The sequence below is a fragment of the Pseudochaenichthys georgianus genome, unplaced genomic scaffold (genome assembly GCF_902827115.2).
Source record: "Pseudochaenichthys georgianus unplaced genomic scaffold, fPseGeo1.2 scaffold_597_arrow_ctg1, whole genome shotgun sequence".
Classification (NCBI taxonomy): domain Eukaryota; kingdom Metazoa; phylum Chordata; class Actinopteri; order Perciformes; family Channichthyidae; genus Pseudochaenichthys; species Pseudochaenichthys georgianus.
Genome location: NW_027263156.1, coordinates 118660 through 138980, shown reverse-complemented (window position 1 = coordinate 138980; position 20321 = coordinate 118660). Strand labels below are relative to the sequence as shown.

The 20321-nt window shown below is 43.9% G+C and overlaps 1 long non-coding RNA gene and 2 gene segments (V, D, J or C); 2 read left to right on the top strand and 1 right to left on the bottom strand.

Moving 5' to 3' along the window:
- Positions 1-12698: 12698 nt before the first annotated feature.
- LOC117443373 (uncharacterized) lies at positions 12699-15064 on the bottom strand. The gene is made up of 2 exons (XR_004551668.2): positions 14850-15064; positions 12699-12886 (listed from the first exon to the last, which is right to left on the bottom strand). It is a non-coding gene; the product is annotated as an uncharacterized lncRNA (long non-coding RNA).
- Positions 15065-15642: 578 nt separating this feature from the next.
- On the top strand, positions 15643-16203 carry LOC117443392 (immunoglobulin heavy variable 3-66-like). The segment is given in 2 exon segments: positions 15643-15697; positions 15782-16203. Coding segments are annotated over 2 exon segments (477 nt in total).
- Positions 16204-17803: 1600 nt separating this feature from the next.
- On the top strand, positions 17804-18349 carry LOC117443381 (T cell receptor alpha variable 12-2-like). The segment is given in 2 exon segments: positions 17804-17858; positions 17943-18349. Coding segments are annotated over 2 exon segments (462 nt in total).
- The last annotated feature ends 1972 nt before the right edge of the window (positions 18350-20321 follow it).

The window sequence follows — 20321 nt, the reverse complement described above, 5'->3', positions numbered from 1 at the left end:
AGAACAGCAAAATAACCCCAAAACTAGACACACAAAAACTCAAACCCTGACACTGTCAGTATTATTAGATCTCAGCGCTGCATTTGAATCTGACCACAACATATTACTAGACCGACTGGAAAACTGGGTGGGACTCGGGCACTGGTCTGAATCCTAAAGGACAGAAAACACTTTGTTTCTATAGGTAACTCAACATTTGAGTGGACGAATATGACCTGTGGTGTACCTCAAGGCTCCATCCTGGGACACACACGTGATGAAATGAAAAAGAAAACTGAGAGAAGTGAAATATAGACCTAAGAGGAGAAAGAGAGATTCAGGGAGGAGCTAAGATGTTCTTGAACTATAGAATAGAGAGGAACTTCCATATTCACCAGAGTTCAACACAGACCATCATCACCACCTTCATTCAACATGCTGTCCCTGCAGAACTCTGCCTTTTCTCTGATATGTTTTGCAATCTTATCAGGTTTGTTGCACTCTTGCTTTCTGAGTGTGGTTTTGCTAAAATGACTTTTATAACATGAAATAACAGAGTTAATCTTTCCCTCAGGCGTCAGCTGTGCAGATCTGACTCCAGTCAAAACAGAAGAGTTCAGTCCAGAAGGCAGCTCTGTTACTCTGTCCTACAGATACTCCGAACAAACAGCTGGTGGTGATTATTTCTTCTGGTATCGACAACATCCAGGAGAACCACCAGAGTTCCTCCTGTCTATCTCAGGGCTTAATTTCACAAGCAAAGCAGAATCACTTGGATCGGACACCAGGTTCTTCACTGACCTGTCTGAAGGAAAGCAACGAGTGGATCTGCAGATCTCCTCTGCTGCAGTGACAGACTCTGCTGTGTACTACTGTGCTCTGCAGCCCACAGTGACAGGAAGCACCAACACTCTGTACAAAAACCTCTGGAGCAAAGACAACACAGTACTGATCAACATCCACCAGAGGGAGTCTCTCTCTGACAAACATCAATAGTTTGTGATCATACAGTAATGTCATTTACCTGCTTGATCATTTGAATGATACTGTATGTACATTTCACTATTATGCAAAAACATGTACTGCCTTTGATTCACATCCACAGGTTCAAATGTTTAACTCAACCTTTGAATCTGTCCTTTTATCACAGGTTGAAATAAAAGTAAGTAGTCTCCATGAACTTAAAATAAGTTTTTCTTTGAGTCTGTGACTTAATGTGGTGTACCACAGGGTTCAATCCTAGGTCCTCTCACTTTCTCATTGGATTCAGTTAATCTCCAAGCACAATGTGATGATATGTGCTATTGGAACAGCAGCGTGTGTTGTGGTGTTCAAGACTTTTTAAATATTGAGTGATGAAGCAACATTCTTATTAGATTAAGATCCTTTTAAACATATTTCTCTCTAGATGAAACACCTCTCACTAATCTGACTTTACATTAATTGAGGGTTAGGCTAGGTTTCTTCTACAGGAACAAGTCCTGTTTCTCATTTGAAGCCAGGAAAAGGCTCTGTGACCTTTTTACCTGTGCTGGACTCTGGGGATCTGGTCTATATGAATGCACCTGCCCATTGCCTGGTCCAGTTAGATGCTGCGTATCACAGCGCTCTGAGATGTGTGACTAACTGTAAAGCACTCACTCATCACTGTACCCTGTATGCCAAGGCAGGTCTGCCTTCACTCTCTGTACGGAGGCTCAGTCATTGGTACATGTTCATCTATAAAGCCATGCTGGGTAAACTACCTTTTTATATCTGCTCTCTGATCTTTCGACGAATTGAAAGTACGTATTGCCTGAGATCTCATTATGTTGTTTTATTGAATGTTCCAAGTGCTCGGACTGTCTGAGGGAAGAAAGCTTTCAGATGAGCAGCTCCACTGACTTGGAACAGTCTGCAAACCTGTTTGAAACTGAGCGCTTTGGTTCCCCTGCATCACTTTGAAACTCGGCTGGGTGCCATGCTGTTTGATACTCATGTACCTGTCACTGTGAACAGAGTTTTGTAAACTGTACCCTGTACATTATGTTGTATGTCTTCCTTATTGTGTTCTGTTGTTTCTATGTTACATGTGGAAACTAATGTCCTGTCAGGTCACCCTTTTAAAAAGAGATCTTTTGATCTCAAGGGGCTTCACCTGGTTCAACAAAGGCTACAAACAATTTTAAACAGATTTCTCTCTAGATGAAACACCTCTCACTAATCTGACTTCACGTTAATGCCCAGTCATTCTTATTTACGTTTTTTTTTCACTGACTTATCACACTTTAAATCACCTCTCTCAATTAACTGGTACACATCAAGGACTTCAGTTTTGATTACCTTTTTTTTTAATCTTAAAATTCCATTCTCTGTTGGTCTGTGATTAATCGTGGTGTACCACAGGGTTCAATCCTAGGTCCTCTGACTTTTTATTTATAGACTGCCTTTGGATCTGTCACCCAGGAGGAAGTGTAACTGAGAGAAGTGAAACACAGATCTAAGAGGAGACGGAGAGATTCAGGGAGGAGCTAAGATGTTCCTGAACTATAGAAGAGAGAGGAACTTCCATATTCACCAGAGTTCAACACAGACCATCATCATCACCTTTCATTCAACATGCTGTCCCTGCAGAACTCTGCCTTTTCTCTGATATGTTTTGCAATCTTATCAGGTTTGTTGCACTCTTGCTTTCTGAGTGTGGTTTTGCTAAAATGACTTTTATAACATGAAATAACAGAGTTAATCTTTCCCTCAGGCGTCAGCTGTTGCAGATCTGACTCCAGTCAAAACAGAAGAGTTCAGTCCGAAGGCAGCTCTGTTACTCTGTCCTACAGATACTCCGAACAAACAGCTGGTGGTGATTATTTCTTCTGGTATCGACAACATCCAGGAGAACCACCAGAGTTCCTCCTGTCTATCTCAGGGCTTAGTTTTCACAAAGAAAGCAGAATCACTTGGATCGGACACCAGGTTCTTCACTGACCTGTCTGAAGGAAAGCAACGAGTGGATCTGCAGATCTCCTCTGCTGCTAGTGACAGACTCTGCTGTGTACTACTGTGCTGTGAAGCCCACAGTGACAGGAAGCACCAACACTCTGTACAAAAACCTCTGGAGCACAGACAACACAGTACTGCCCAACATCCACCAGAGGGCGCCTCTCTGACAAACACCAATAGTTTGTGATGATACAGTAATGTAGTTTACCTGCTTGACGGTGTGAAATGTATGAACAATTGTTCCCTACTACTAATAATAATAATAATACATTCAATTTGTGAAGCACCTTTCATCACTAACAGCAAACCCAAGGTGCTACAGGAGGCATAATTATAATAAAAAATAAACAAAAGTTTAATCAAAAGCTTTTTTAAAAAGAAAGGTTTTTAGGCCTTTCCTGAAGGCGCAGTGGTCTGTGGAGTCCTCAGGTGGTCTGGGAGGGAATCCCACAGGTGAGGAGCAGCTGCACACTAAACAAACACATGGAATGCCTTTGATTCACATCCACAGGTTCAAATCATTAACTCAGGCAGTGAATCTGGCCTTTCACCACAGGTTAACATACATTAAGTAGTCTTAATGAACTCAACATTACATTACATTGCATTTAGCTGACGCTTGTATCCAAAGCGACTTACAATGCATTCGACCAAGAAGATACACATTTTTTTTTTGATCACATTTTTTAAATGTAATCAATAACATAAAATGCAATAGAGTACAAAAACAGCACAAAACTAAAGAAAGAAACAAAACCCAGTGACGTCCCTAACCCGCCCACCCATGCCCGACCCATCCAGATCACCATCCCCATTAGATAGTTATCCTAATATGCTCTTGAGGTTCACAATGAGCGAAGTCCACATCTCTATTGTTGACTCCTTTGTCCCGTGTACCCGGGCTGTCGACACTTCTAGATACGATATGTCTAGATATGTTAGAACCCAGACCTTACGTGAGAGGGAATGGGGAGGCTTCCACTGAGTCGCAACCAATTGTTTTGCTGCTGTAAGCCCGGCTAATAGTGCTCGCCTTTTGGTCAGGGTTAAACCCACTATGGACGCGCTCGTGACACACACACACACACACACACACACACACCACACACACACACACACACACACACACACACACACACACACACACACACACACACACACACACACACACATACACACACACACACACACACACACACACACACACCAAATCAAGTTGCATAAAAGCTTGAGATACGTTTTTATTATAATTACTGTGAAATCTGTCTATTATGTTTTCGTCATTATTACAACAAATACACACTTGCAACTGATAACACTGGCAATGATTTTATATTTATTAGACTGTTAAAAAAAAATCATCCTTCAAATAAGTGGGGGTACGGCGTACCCCCACGTCCAACGCCCACTACACCATTGGAGGCAACCATCTCCCAGAATCTGGCCCCTAGCGGACATTCCCAGAACATACGTAGATAAGTACCAATAGCATAGAGTGCAATTTGGATGAGCAATTATTTTCATTAAACAAAGCTTCCTAGGCGTAAGGTAAACTCTATGAGTGACATTATAATGTATGTGCTGGTGGTCAGGATTCCTAGAAGCTATTAGTATAATGGACCAGACTTCATCCCAATCAAACTCTGGATCCAGATCTGGGACATCGGCTTATAGACGCCAGGGGTCTATAAGCGTGTTGTGAATTGAACCAGTAAAGTTGGAAACAAGGCCACTTGTACCTCTAGTGGAGTGTAGAATGTTATGCAGCGGGTGTGGTGAGAGAGGACTTTGCAATGGAACACCGCTAGCCCTTAAAGCCAACCTCAACTGTAAATAAAATAAAAGGAGGAACGAGGTAAATCAAATTCTGTACGCAGCTCCTGAAACGAACACAGACCTTCATCTCCATAGACGTTCCCCAGTATATGAACCCCTCTCATTTTCCACTGAGGAAACTGAATGGGATGGCCACCAATCATCAGACAGCAATTGTGATACAATGGGGCCGAACCTGCAACGACACTGCGCAATAGGAAAAACGTCTATCCCCAGGTATGTCAAAGTTTTGACAACTGGGATAGATGGATGGAGCATTGCTCATTGCCTGGTTCAGTGGCATCAAAGCAGATTTCTGCCAATTTATCTTAACCCAGAAAGCTGACCATATCGAGCGACAATAGACAGTATTCTTGGGATACATTGTACAGCATTGCCCAAATACAATAGCACATCATCAGCATATAACGAAAGATGATGATGCGTACCATTAATAGAGATTGGGCATAACGTGGGTGACTGACGAATGGTCTGTGCCAGCGGCTCAAGTGACAGCGCAAATAGCAAGGGGCTTAGCGGACAGCCTTGATCCTCTCGAGATAGCAAAAGATGGGGAGCATACCTTGCCTATAAGCACTATAGCTGTTGGTTTTTTTTATCGCACCTTGACCATGTTAATAAAAGGGGCGCCAAAGCCCATTGCCCCGAGTACCGAGCACAAAAAGGGCCATTCTCGGCGGTCAAAGGCCTTCATCGCATCAAGTGAGAGAACTGCAGCTGGGGAAGGTAGATGTTGGGCCCCATCTATGATGTGTAATAGCCTCCTTTCATTGTCAGCGGCAAGCCTGGATTTGATGAAGCCTGTCTGATCGCTATGTACTAGATTCGTCATGTGAGACTGAAGGCGCCTAGCCAGCACTTTGGCATAGATCTTTACGTCAGTGTTTAAGAGTGAGAGGGGCCAGTAACTAGCACACTCTGTCGGATCCTTGCCTTTTTTAAGAAGCAAGGATAACAGGGCAGTGTTGACGTCTCTCAAAAATGAACCCTCCTTAATAGAAAATAATATCATCTCTACAAGCAAGGGGCCGAGCAAGGGCCAAAAGGTGAGATAGAATTCGGGTGGAATACCATCTGGGCCTGGCGACCTGCCCTTACGCATGGCCATTACTGCTTTCTCAATTTCGTGGTGTGTGATGGGGGCATTCAGATTTTCAGAGTCGCTGACAGAAAGAGATTCCATTTGGATATTATTAAAAAAATCATCGCATTCAGACTGGACAAAGCCACTCTCCGAACTGTACAGATCCTTGTAGAAAGAAACAAAGCTGGTGTTCACGCTCTTGGGATCGGTTAGAACAGTGCCATCTATAGATTTAACACTGAAAATATTAGCAACATGTTCATTGGTCCGAAGCCTCGAGGCCAGCAGGTGGCTAGGTCTGGCGGAGTGGAAGTAGTACGTCTGTCTGGTTCTGTGCACAAGAAATTCTGAACGGCGTCTGAGAGAGAATTCATTTCTTTTTTGATCAGGTCTTTTTGGAGAGCAACAGAAGCGCTGTGATGGTGTTGGAAGTTAGCATCGAGAGCAGCATACTTTAGTTCTAATGCTTCCAATTTGTTTCGGGTGGATGCGTACAGAGTGGTGTTGCTTCTAATAAAGCCCTTTGTTGCCTCCCACAAAAGTCTCGGGTCAGACACTGACCCCTTGTTGAACCCCAAAACTCGCGGAGGTTAGTCTCAAACTGAGACTTGTATGTTTCGTCACGTAGCAGTGAGGAGTTAAAACGCCATCTGGGAGCTCTAGTGGGGACAGCCCTAAGTGTGACAGAACCGTAGATGGGTTTGTGATCAGTCCATGTAACTGGTATATAGAAAGCCTTCCGAACATTATGAAATAGATCTTTGGACGCAAAGAGAAAATCTATCCTAGAAAAGGATTTATGTCTACCTGAGAAAAAAAGAGTAATCTTTTATGGAGGGATTCGTCACACGCCAGATGTCTATCATATTTGTTTGGGCCGCCCACCGGCGTAACGCATCAGAAGCGAGACGTTGGTCTCTACTCTCTGCCCCACCCGTTCTATCCATGTTGCTATCCCATGCTGCATTTAAACCTGCGCCCATAACCAGACGAAAGCCTGTGAGATCCTGTTCTGGTTAATTGGTCGTAAAAGCCAGCCTCAAAAGTGTTGGGAGCAGAAATCAATGCTATATTCTGCCCGTCCAGACGAATCTTGGCAATGGCCAGTCTCCCCTCTTTGTCCGCCCAAGAGCCGATCAGATCAAATTTCAGCTTGCGCCTACAAACTATCATCACACCCTTGGTCTTCGTAGGAGCAGACGAAAAAGACAATAGGGTGATGGAGCCTATTTGCAAAGCGGGCCGCATCCTTGCGGAGTAAATGTGATTCCTGTCTCATGGCAAAGTCAATATTTCTCTAATGCAAACATCCTAAAATAGTGGTCCTTTTATGTGGGATATTGAGTCCCCTGGCATTAATGGAAATCAAATTGAGATTAGTCATAAGTAGAGTAGTGTAAGAATACAATATAAAGTATAGTCACCTCAACAAGCAGGATATGGTGATCTGGATCCCAAAATAAACCTTCCCCAAAAAAGAAAAACATAAAACATAAACAAACTCAAATACAACCCAAGAAAGGTGAGGAGATATGTCCCTCCTCAACATTCCTGATAAGTCCTTAACTGGACAAAGAACTCAAATCTTGGAACTCTAACTGCCTAAGAGGGGCAGCACCATCACCAACCATTAGATCAGGTGATATCTGTTCATTGCTAGACAATGATGTAACGAGCTGCTGAGCAACGCGTCAGCGTAGTGAGTCATCAGCACACATGCAAAAGATCCATAATAATGAAACACTTCTATCTACTAGGTTGCTTTCAATGAGGAGTAGAAGATAATATAAATAGAAAAAACAATATTAAATTAATATAGCCGGCATTTTATTAAACATTCATACAACGCTTTCACAAACCCCTCACCCACCCCAGTGAAACCCAGTCTGCTATCATGGACAAAACAACAATGATCGAACCCGGGTAGTCTGTAGTTTCTCTGTCTGGTAATCCAATGACCTTCAGTCCTTTTTCTGGAGAGTGGAATCCTTTAGAATCCTTTCTCTGGTGAGGAAAGACAAAAACTGCAGCTCCAAAAACACACACACACACACACACACACACACACACACACACACACACACACACACACACACACACACACACACACACACACACACACACACACACACACACACACACACACACACACACACACACACACACACACACACACACACCACACACACACACACACACACACACACACACACACACACACACACACACACACACACACACACACACACACACACACACACACACACACACACACACACACACATTGAGCTTCATTAACACCCACACCTGGCCTGCTCTTCCTCTCCTCCCTCATATGCAGACTCTGCTGCCCCGAGTGGGAGCTGCTGTTTATTACAAGGTGAAAAACTCACTGCATTATTTGAGTGGGTTACAATAACATCAAATAATCAAGAGAAAAATTAAAATGTGGGCAAGTAACGTAAGAGCATGTGAAATAAACGAAACAAGAGATACAATGAGATAATAGTTTGTACCACTTTGACATGGAATGTCGAGATACGCCCAGCCATACAGCCTGCCCAACACCCACATGCATACACTCGCACCAGCACTCTCCCACCAAGCCTATTTACATCAGCGTCCGTACACTCTTAACTCCATCCCGCGTATATAGGCACAAACACAGGCCATGCGCGGCCACCACGCCAACCATACACCCGCGAGCACGGATGCACAATTATGGCTCTTTGGGCTTTCCATACATAATAGACACCCACAATCCCCGCCAGCACGACAACCACACACGCAGCCCACACATTCACACAGGACAAATTATGCTTGGCTAGGAATACAAGAGAAAGACTTGCCAGTCTACATATATGGTCAGTGCATAATAAAAGAATGAAACAAATAAATGTAGAAAGAAAAAGGCAGTCCAAAATCTATGGTCTACGTATACGCCCCGCGGGTCGGAGGTTCCATCCAGGCAGACAGCGTAACTGAAACTTCACGCTTCACCGAAGGTCAGTAAAGTGCTTTGTTTGGTCCTCAGATAGATTTTGAAGAAGCTCGAAAATCGCGGTGTTGGTAGGCTCAGTAGCAGCTGAGTTCAACACCGACATGTCCGGTGAGATATTCGCAGGCTTCGGGCTAGCATTAGCCTGGAGAACCAGGTGTTGTTGAGTTGCATTAACTACGGTTTTTGGAGATTTTTTGGTATTCGGCATGTTTAAATGTAACAGATGACTATTGGGACTAATAACTCGTGATTGAGATAAAAAGTATCACTGATAGTGGGATATTTAAGCAAAATAAATGGTGATGGCGCCGGAGCCACGAATTTAAGCAGCCATCTTCCTCGACATCCACTCGACTTCCAAGAAGATACAAACTTGAAGAAAACAGAATCATATAAGTACATCAGGTTTCATAGAGCCAAAACGTTTCAAGTGCTACTGAACTGACTTTAGATAAGCCAGTCCTTTGTTAGTATATAAGTGCTTTGTTAGCAATTAAAATAAGTGTCTCTATTTTTCTGTCAGTCAGTGATTTCACGTGGTGTACCACAGGGTTCAATCCTAGGTCCTCTCACTTTGTCATTGGATTCAGTTAAACTCTGAGCACAATCTGATCATATCATATTGGAACAGCAGCTTGTGTTGTGGTGTTCAAGACCTTTTAAATGACACCAGTGAATCAATATTCTCATTAGATTTAAGATATTTTTAAGCAGATTTATTTCTCGACGAAACACCTCTCACTAATCTGACTTCACCTTAACCCCTGTCATTGTTATTGCTATGTTTTTGTACATTTCAATGTATGAGTCAGTGTGAAACACACAGAGAACTAAATGTTTTAAATATGAGAAAAGTACTTTGATGGCTTAAAACCAGTAAAAATGATTCTCTGGCCCCGCCCACTGATGTTTATATCAACCAATGAGATGAGCTGTGAGATGTTTGAGGAACTAAAAGCACAATCATCTGATGTTGAGGAGAAGGGCTGAGCAGCAGAGAGGCTGTTTCCTGCTTCACTTCTGCAGGAGGAGAACTCATCTGCTGACTGTGTGACTTCAACATCTCCAAAGACATGTTGCTTTACCTCTGTTTACTCTTCTCTCTCTTCATAGGTGAGTGTTGGGACAGAGATAAAGTCTCATTCAACCCGCTGTATTAGCCAGAGATTTCATACCTGGAGGTTTGATTGTGTAAGGCAGCAACCGCTGTGATCTATGAAGACATTTGGTCATGTTTTATCTCAAACTGATCAAAGATGAGTCTCTTAATGTTAAATTCTCCTGCAGACTAACTGACGTGAGTAATTCTCATTTTGCAGCCCTGGGCTCCATGAACAGCATAAAGCCAGAAAGAAGTGAAGAACATGTTGCAGAGGGCAGAGACATCAGCCTGACATGTAAATATGAGGGGGCTATCTACAATATCCAGTGGTACCGACAATACCAGAGATCCAGACCAGAGTTCCTGCTCTACATCACAGAGGCAGGAGGGATCCATCCCACTGAATCTGATTTCTCTGCTCACATTGACAAAACAGAGAAACGAGTTGATCTGGAGATCATCTCAGCTAAAGAGACAGACTCTGCTGTGTACTACTGTGCTGTGAGGCCCACAGTGACAGGAAGCACCAACACTCTGTACAAAAACCTCTGGAGCACAGACAACACAATACTGATCAACATCCACCAGAGGGAGCCTCTCTCTGACAAACATCAATAGTTTGTGATCATACAGTAATGCCATTTACCTGCTTGATCATTTGAATGATACTGTATGTACATTTCACTAGTATACAAAAACATGGACTGCTTTTGATTCACATCCACAGGTTCAAATGTTTAACTCAACCTTTGAATCTGTCCTTTTATCACACGTTGAAATAAAAGTAAGTAGTCTCCATGAACTTAAAATAAGTTTTTCTGTGATTGCACGTGGTGTACCACAGGGTTCAATCCTAGGTCCTCTCACTTTCTCATTGGTTTCAGTTAATCTCTGAGCACAATGTGATCATAGGTTCTATTGGAACAGCAGCTTGTTTTGTGGTGTTCAAGACCTTTTAAATATTGAGTGATGAAGCAACATTCATATTAGATTAAGATCCTTTTAAACAGATTTCTCTCTAGATGAAACACCTCTCACTAATCTGACTTTACATTAACGCAAGTCATTGTTATTGCTACGTTTTTTATTACTAACTGATCAAACACTTTAAATCATCTCTCTCAATAAACTGGTACACATCAAGGACTTCAGTTTTGATTGCTTTTTTTCTTATCTTTATAAAATAAATTTCTCTGTTGGTCTGTGATTAATTGTGGTGTACCACAGGGTTCAATACTAGGTCCTCTGACTTTTTTTATTTATAGACTGCCTTTGGACCTGTTACCCAGGAGGAAGTGTAACTGAGAGAAGTGAAATACAGATCTAAGAGGAGACAGAGAGATTCAGGGAGGAGCTAAGATGTTCCTGAACTATAGAAGAGAGAGGAACTTCCATATTCACCAGAGTTCAACACAGACCATCATCATCACCTTCATTCAACATGCTGTCCCTGCAGAACTCACCATTTTCTCTGATGTTGTTTGCAATCTTATCCGGTTAGTTACACTCTGGATTAAACATCAGTGTCAATGCTTTCTGAGTGTGGTTTTGCTAAAAGGACTTTTATAACATGAAATAACAGAGTTAATCTTTCCCTCAGGCGTCAGCTGTGCAGATCTGACTCCAGTCAAAACAGAAGAGTTCAGTCCAGAAGGCAGCTCTGTTACTCTGTCCTACAAAGCTGGATCTAATGCTGATTATTACTTCTGGTATCGACAATATCCTGGAGAACCACCAGAGTTCCTCATCTCACACTCGGCTTCTGGCACTGTAGGAACTAACCCAATCCCTGGACTGAAGATTACAGTGAAGTCAAACCGAATCAATTTGATCATCTCCTCTGCTGCAGTGACAGACTCTGCTGTGTTCTACTGTGCTCTGCAGCCCACAGTGACAGGATACACCAACACTCTGTACGAAAACATCTGGAGCAAAGACAACACAGTACTACCCAACATCCACCAGAGGGAGGCTCTCTCTGTTACCTACATCAATAGTTTGTGATGATAGAGTAATGTAGTTTACCTGCTTGATCATGTGAAATGTATGACAAATTGTTCACTACACATGTACTGCCTTTGATTCACATCAACAGGTTAAAATGTTTAACTCAATCAGTTAATCTGGCCTGTTATCACAGATTAAACATGTAGTCTCCATGAATTCAAAATAAGTGTCTCTAATTTTCTGTGAGTCTGTGATTTCACGTGGTGTACCACAGGGTTCAATCCTAGGTCCTCTCACTTTGTCATTGGATTCAGTTTATCTCCAAGCACAATGTGATGAAAGGTTCTATTGGAACAGCAGCTTGTGTTGTGGTGTTCAAGACCTTTTAAATGTTGGATCTGAAGAAATATTTGTAATAGATTACAGTTTTTCTCGATTGCGAACACAATTTTTTTTTTTTTTAATGGCTCAGTTTCTCAGAATACTAAACACAATTCACAAAACCACAAACCCAAAGTGCAAAACACCTAATTTCTCCTGCTAAATGAAGAACTGCACTCAAAACTACATAAACACTTACCAAATGCAAACTTTTGCACCAAATATAACACACTTCATTCTTAATACTGGATGGTTTGACCACCCAACACTGCAGAGCATAATCTAAAGCACTTTAATCTTTTATGGGCTATGCTCTGTACAGAGAGGTTTCTGCAGAGAACGATTGCTTGAGTTTACAGAAATACAGTAAATGAAGAAACACAAATGAGTTGTTGAAAAAAAATCACATTTTATTCAAAAATAACATTGTGCAACATGCATCTCAGCACTTAGTTACTATGCATCGGATCTCTCTAAGTGTGATGGCATTGTTTGCCAAAACCCAGTTTGTAACTGCTGCTTCCTGTGCCTCATTGGAAATCCTTAGCCTTCCACCTGCGCCTCTTTTTCCTCAGTCCTTCAGATAAACAACAAAGATATAGTGGTTGGTCAGTGTCTGTGTTGCATAAAAGTAAGTCTACCACAGTACATTGTGCAGGATTTTTGTAAAGTTATAGTCTGCAACATGCCAACAATTCAATTACAGTAATGAAGTAAATACGTTTCACACAACAGATATAAGCACTGATATATCATGATTATGCCGATGGGCAGACGGTAAAGCACCGCAAAATCCACCCCCCTTTTAGGGTTACCAGGGGCATGAGGTTCTGTAGGGTGTGATCATCTGGGTTTAGTCTGTGGGGAGTGCTTAAGTCCGTGGGCCCGGGGACTCACGGTGTGCAAGGTTATGGAGGTGTCCATGTCAGGGACACATGCTGGCGGTCATTAGTCCGCCCTTTGGGGGTCTTGGAGGGGCCACCGAGAGGGGATTTCCCCAGTCTCTGTCCTGCATGTGTGAAATAACCTGAGTCCCCATTTCAGGGACACATGCTGGAGGTCTGTAGTCCGTCCTTTGGGGGTCTTGGAGGGGCCACCGAGAGGTGATTTCCCCGGTCTCTGTCCTGCATGTGTGAAATAACCTGAGTCCCCATTTCAGGGACACATGCTGGAGGTCTGTAGTCCGTCCTTTGGGGGTCTTGGAGGGGCCACAGAGATGTAATTTCGTCGGTATCTGTCCTGGATGTGTGAAATAACCTGAGTCCCCATTTCAGGGACACATGCTGGAGGTCTCTAGTCCATCCTTCGGGGCTCTGCGAGCCGGCAAAGAGAGGGGATTTACCTGTCGTCTCTCCTGGAAGTGTGAAATAAACAGAGTCCCCATTTCAGGGACACATTTTGGAGGTCTGTAGTCCGTCCTTTGGGGGTCTTGGAGGGGCCACAGAGAGGTGATTTCCCCGGTCTCTGTCCTGGATGTGTGAAATAACCTGAGTCTCCATTTCAGTTACACGTGCTGGAGGGCTCTCTCCCGAGAGTGGACGTCCATTGTCTCTAAATAGGGGAATTGAGTAGAGACTTGAGAGGGGACTAGAGGAGGGACTAGAGGAGGGACTAGAGAAGGGGCTGAAGTAGGGACTTGAGAGGGGACTAGAGGAGGGACTATGGCTGCTGGGGCCAGAACCAGGGCCTGAACCATGGCTGCTGGGGCCGGGAACATTGCTGCTGGTGCCGGTACTGGAGCCGGAACCATTGGTGCTGGGGCCAGTTCTGGAGCCGGAACCATGGCTGTTGGGCACGGAACAGGAACCCTGGACCCTGGCTGTGTGTGCCAGGTAATGGAGCACGGGAACATTGCTGCTGGGGCTGGTACTGGTGCACGGATCCATGGCTGCTGAGTCCAGTTCTGGAGCCTGAACCATGGCTGCTGGTGCCAGAACTGGGTCCGGAACCATGGCTGCTGTGGCCAGAACTGGGGCTGGAACCATGGCTGCTGTGGCCAGAAACTGGGGCGGAACCATGGCTGTGTGGGCCGGTTCTGGAGCCGGAACATGGCTGTGTGTGGCCGGTACTGGAGCCGGAACCATGGCTGGTGGGGCCTGTACTGGAGCCCAAAGCATGGCTTCTGGGGCTCGGCCTGCTAGCCTGGACTTGCGACTCCTTCTCTTAGGAGCCTTTTGGAGGCTCTGTGGACCTCGAAAAGCCAGACGAGTCCCCGAGAACGGCTCCTGGACAGGAGCAGGAAATGGGGAAGAAGCAGGGGTTGACTCCAGACGGAACACACCGAGACGTATGGTGTCAGGTTGGGAATTGGGAGGCAGGGGGCTAGCATGCCTGGGGCTAGCATGCCTGGGGCTAGCAGGCCGGGAAACAGGTTTGACCTCAAAGCGGCCAAAAAAGTCCTCCACCCACTCGGGTAGCAACTCCCTCAACCAGGGCCTTGAGGTTACCTCCTGGCGTGCCGCAGAAATAACTGACTGCCTCTCTTCACTACTGGAGGCATATCTAAAGTCATTCCTCAAGCATGTCAAATTGTACTTTACCTCGTACAAACTGTCTGCTGGGTCCATTCTTGGTTGGTTGGTTCGGTCAGGGTTGGGGAAAAATAGGACCCAAATGCAGATTGAGGAGGAAGCAGGTTTCAAAATGAAACAAAAGGCGAGCTTTATTAAAGAAAAGCTGAACAAAAACAAGAATCCAACAACAGGTACGAGGTAGCATCCAAACAAAGGTGACCAACACGAAGGGGGAAATAATGACAAATAATGAACCAACACTGAACACAGGAAGAGACAAGACTAAATACAGGGAGGGGTAATCACGAGACGAGAAACAGCTGGGCAGGGGAGGAGAAACACAAGGGCAACAGGTGAACACAATCAGACAATTAGACACACCAGGGAAACTAACGACAGGGAGGACAGAACAGCAAAATAACCCCAAAACTAGACACACAAAAACTCAAACCCTGACACTGTCAGTATTATTAGATCTCAGCGCTGCATTTGAATCTGACCACAACATATTACTAGACCGACTGGAAAACTGGGTGGGACTCGGGCACTGGTCTGAATCCTAAAGGACAGAAAACACTTTGTTTCTATAGGTAACTCAACATTTGAGTGGACGAATATGACCTGTGGTGTACCTCAAGGCTCCATCCTGGGACACACACGTGATGAAATGAAAAAGAAAACTGAGAGAAGTGAAATATAGACCTAAGAGGAGAAAGAGAGATTCAGGGAGGAGCTAAGATGTTCTTGAACTATAGAATAGAGAGGAACTTCCATATTCACCAGAGTTCAACACAGACCATCATCACCACCTTCATTCAACATGCTGTCCCTGCAGAACTCTGCCTTTTCTCTGATATGTTTTGCAATCTTATCAGGTTTGTTGCACTCTTGCTTTCTGAGTGTGGTTTTACTAAAATGACTTTTATAACATGAAATAACAGAGTTAATCTTTCCCTCAGGCGTCAGCTGTGCAGATCTGACTCCAGTCAAAACAGAAGAGTTCAGTCCAGAAGGCAGCTCTGTTACTCTGTCCTACAGATACTCCGAACAAACAGCTGGTGGTGATTATTTCTTCTGGTATCGACAACATCCAGGAGAACCACCAGAGTTCCTCCTGTCTATCTCAGGGCTTAATTTCACAAGCAAAGCAGAATCACTTGGATCGGACACCAGGTTCTTCACTGACCTGTCTGAAGGAAAGCAACGAGTGGATCTGCAGATCTCCTCTGCTGCAGTGACAGACTCTGCTGTGTACTACTGTGCTCTGCAGCCCACAGTGACAGGAAGCACCAACACTCTGTACAAAAACCTCTGGAGCAAAGACAACACAGTAATGCCCAACATCCACCAGAGGGAGTCTCTCTCTGACAAACATCAATAGTTTGTGATCATACAGTAATGTCATTTACCTGCTTGATCATTTGAATGATACTGTATGTACATTTCACTATTATGCAAAAACATGTACTGCCTTTGATTCACATCCACAGGTTCAAATGTTTAACTCAACCTTTGAATCTGTCCTTTTATCACAGGTTGAAATAAAAGTAAGTAGTCTCCATGAACTTAAAATAAGTTTTTCTTTGAGTCTGTGACTTAATGTGGTGTACCACAGGGTTCAATCCTAGGTCCTCTCACTTTCTCATTGGATTCAGTTAATCTCCGAGCACAATGTGATGATATGTGCTATTGGAACAGCAGCGTGTGTTGTGGTGTTCAAGACTTTTTAAATATTGAGTGATGAAGCAACATTCTTATTAGATTAAGATCATTTTAAACATATTTCTCTCTAGATGAAACACCTCTCACTAATCTGACTTTACATTAATTGAGGGTTAGGCTAGGTTTCTTCTACAGGAACAAGTCCTGTTTCTCATTTGAAGCCAGGAAAAGGCTCTGTGACCTTTTACCTGTGCTGGACTCTGGGGATCTGGTCTATATGAATGCACCTGCCCATTGCCTGGTCCAGTTAGATGCTGCGTATCACAGCGCTCTGAGATGTGTGACTAACTGTAAAGCACTCACTCATCACTGTACCCTGTATGCCAAGGCAGGTCTGCCTTCACTCTCTGTACGGAGGCTCAGTCATTGGTACATGTTCATCTATAAAGCCATGCTGGGTAAACTACCTTTTTATATCTGCTCTCTGATCTTTCGACGAATTGAAAGTACGTATTGCCTGAGATCTCATTATGTTGTTTTATTGAATGTTCCAAGTGCTCGGACTGTCTGAGGGAAGAAAGCTTTCAGATGAGCAGCTCCACTGACTTGGAACAGTCTGCAAACCTGTTTGAAACTGAGCGCTTTGGTTCCCCTGCATCACTTTGAAACTCGGCTGGGTGCCATGCTGTTTGATACTCATGGTACCTGTCACTGTGAACAGAGTTTTGTAAACTGTACCCTGTACATTATGTTGTATGTCTTCCTTATTGTTGTTCTGTTGTTTCTATGTTACATGTGTAACTAATGTCCTTCAGGTCACCCTTTAAAAAGAGATCTTTTGATCTCAAGGGGCTTCACCTGGTTCAACAAAGGCTACAAACAATTTTAAACAGATTTCTCTCTAGATGAAACACCTCTCACTAATCTGACTTCACGTTAATGCCCGTCATTCTTATTAGTACGTTTTTTTTCACTGACTTATCACACTTTAAATCACCTCTCTCAATTAACTGGTACACATCAAGGACTTCAGTTTTGATTACCTTTTTTTTAATCTTTAAAAATTCCATTCTCTGTTGGTCTGTGATTAATCGTGGTGTACCACAGGGTTCAATCCTAGGTCCTCTGACTTTTTATTTATAGACTGCCTTTGGATCTGTCACCCAGGAGGAAGTGTAACTGAGAGAAGTGAAACACAGATCTAAGAGGAGACGGAGAGATTCAGGGAGGAGCTAAGATGTTCCTGAACTATAGAAGAGAGAGGAACTTCCATATTCACCAGAGTTCAACACAGACCACCATCATCACCTTCATTCAACATGCTGTCCCTGCAGAACTCTGCCTTTTCTCTGATATGTTTTGCAATCTTATCAGGTTTGTTGCACTCTTGCTTTCTGAGTGTGGTTTTGCTAAAATGACTTTTATAACATGAAATAACAGAGTTAATCTTTCCCTCAGGCGTCAGCTGTGCAGATCTGACTCCAGTCAAAACAGAAGAGTTCAGTCCAGAAGGCAGCTCTGTTACTCTGTCCTACAGATACTCCGAACAAACAGCTGGTGGTGATTATTTCTTCTGGTATCGACAACATCCAGGAGAACCACCAGAGTTCCTCCTGTCTATCTCAGGGCTTAGTTTCACAAAGAAAGCAGAATCACTTGGATCGGACACCAGGTTCTTCACTGACCTGTCTGAAGGAAAGCAACGAGTGGATCTGCAGATCTCCTCTGCTGCAGTGACAGACTCTGCTGTGTACTACTGTGCTGTGAAGCCCACAGTGACAGGAAGCACCAACACTCTGTACAAAAACCTCTGGAGCACAGACAACACAGTACTGCCCAACATCCACCAGAGGGCGCCTCTCTGACAAACACCAATAGTTTGTGATGATACAGTAATGTAGTTTACCTGCTTGACGGTGTGAAATGTATGAACAATTGTTCCCTACTACTAATAATAATAATAATACATTCAATTTGTGAAGCACCTTTCATCACTAACAGCAAACCCAAGGTGCTACAGGAGGCATAATTATAATAAAAAATAAACAAAAGTTTAATCAAAAGCTTTTTTAAAAAGAAAGGTTTTTAGGCCTTTCCTGAAGGCGCAGTGGTCTGTGGAGTCCTCAGGTGGTCTGGGAGGGAATCCCACAGGTGAGGAGCAGCTGCACACTAAACAAACACATGGAATGCCTTTGATTCACATCCACAGGTTCAAATCATTAACTCAGGCAGTGAATCTGGCCTTTCACCACAGGTTAACATACAATTAAGTAGTCTTAATGAACTCAACATTACATTACATTGCATTTAGCTGACGCTTGTATCCAAAGCGACTTACAATGCATTCGACCAAGAAGATACACATTTTTTTTTTGATCACATTTTTTAAATGTAATCAATAACATAAAATGCAATAGAGTACAAAAACAGCACAAAACTAAAGAAAGAAACAAAACCCAGTGACGTCCCTAACCCGCCCACCCACGCCCGACCCATCCAGATCACCATCCCCATTAGATAGTTATCCTAATATGCTCTTGAGGTTCACAATGAGCGAAGTCCACATCTCTATTGTTGACTCCTTTGTCCCGTGTACCCGGGCTGTCGACACTTCTAGATACGATATGTCTAGATATGTTAGAACCCAGACCTTACGTGAGAGGGAATGGGGAGGCTTCCACTGAGTCGCAACCAATTGTTTTGCTGCTGTAAGCCCGGCTAATAGTGCTCGCCTTTTGGTCAGGGTTAAACCCACTATGGACGCGCTCGTGACACACACACACACACACACACACACACACACACACACACACACACACACACACACACACACACACACACACACACACACACACACACACACACACACACACACACACACACACACACACACACACACACACACACACACACACACACACACACACACACACACACACACACACACACACACACACAGCTGCCACTCATTGAGCTTCATTAACACCCACACCTGGCCTGCTCTTCCTCTCCTCCCTCATATGCAGACTCTGCTGCCCCGAGTGGGAGCTGCTGTTTATTACAAGGTGAAAAACTCACTGCATTATTTGAGTGGGTTACAATAACATCAAATAATCAAGAGAAAAATTAAAATGTGGGCAAGTAACGTAAGAGCATGTGAAATAAACGAAACAAGAGATACAATGAGATAATAGTTTGTACCACTTTGACATGGAATGTCGAGATACGCCCAGCCATACAGCCTGCCCAACACCCACATGCATACACTCGCACCAGCACTCTCCCACCAAGCCTATTTACATCAGCGTCCGTACACTCTTAACTCCATCCCGCGTATATAGGCACAAACACAGGCCATGCGCGGCCACCACGCCAACCATACACCCGCGAGCACGGATGCACAATTATGGCTCTTTGGGCTTTCCATACATAATAGACACCCACAATCCCCGCCAGCACGACAACCACACACGCAGCCCACACATTCACACAGGACAAATTATGCTTGGCTAGGAATACAAGAGAAAGACTTGCCAGTCTACATATATGGTCAGTGCATAATAAAAGAATGAAACAAATAAATGTAGAAAGAAAAAGGCAGTCCAAAATCTATGGTCTACGTATACGCCCCGCGGGTCGGGGGTTCCATCCAGGCAGACAGCGTAACTGAAACTTCACGCTTCACCGAAGGTCAGTAAAGTGCTTTGTTTGGTCCTCAGATAGATTTTGAAGAAGCTCGAAAATCGCGGTGTTGGTAGGCTCAGTAGCAGCTGAGTTCAACACCGACATGTCCGGTGAGATATTCGCAGGCTTCGGGCTAGCATTAGCCTGGAGAAC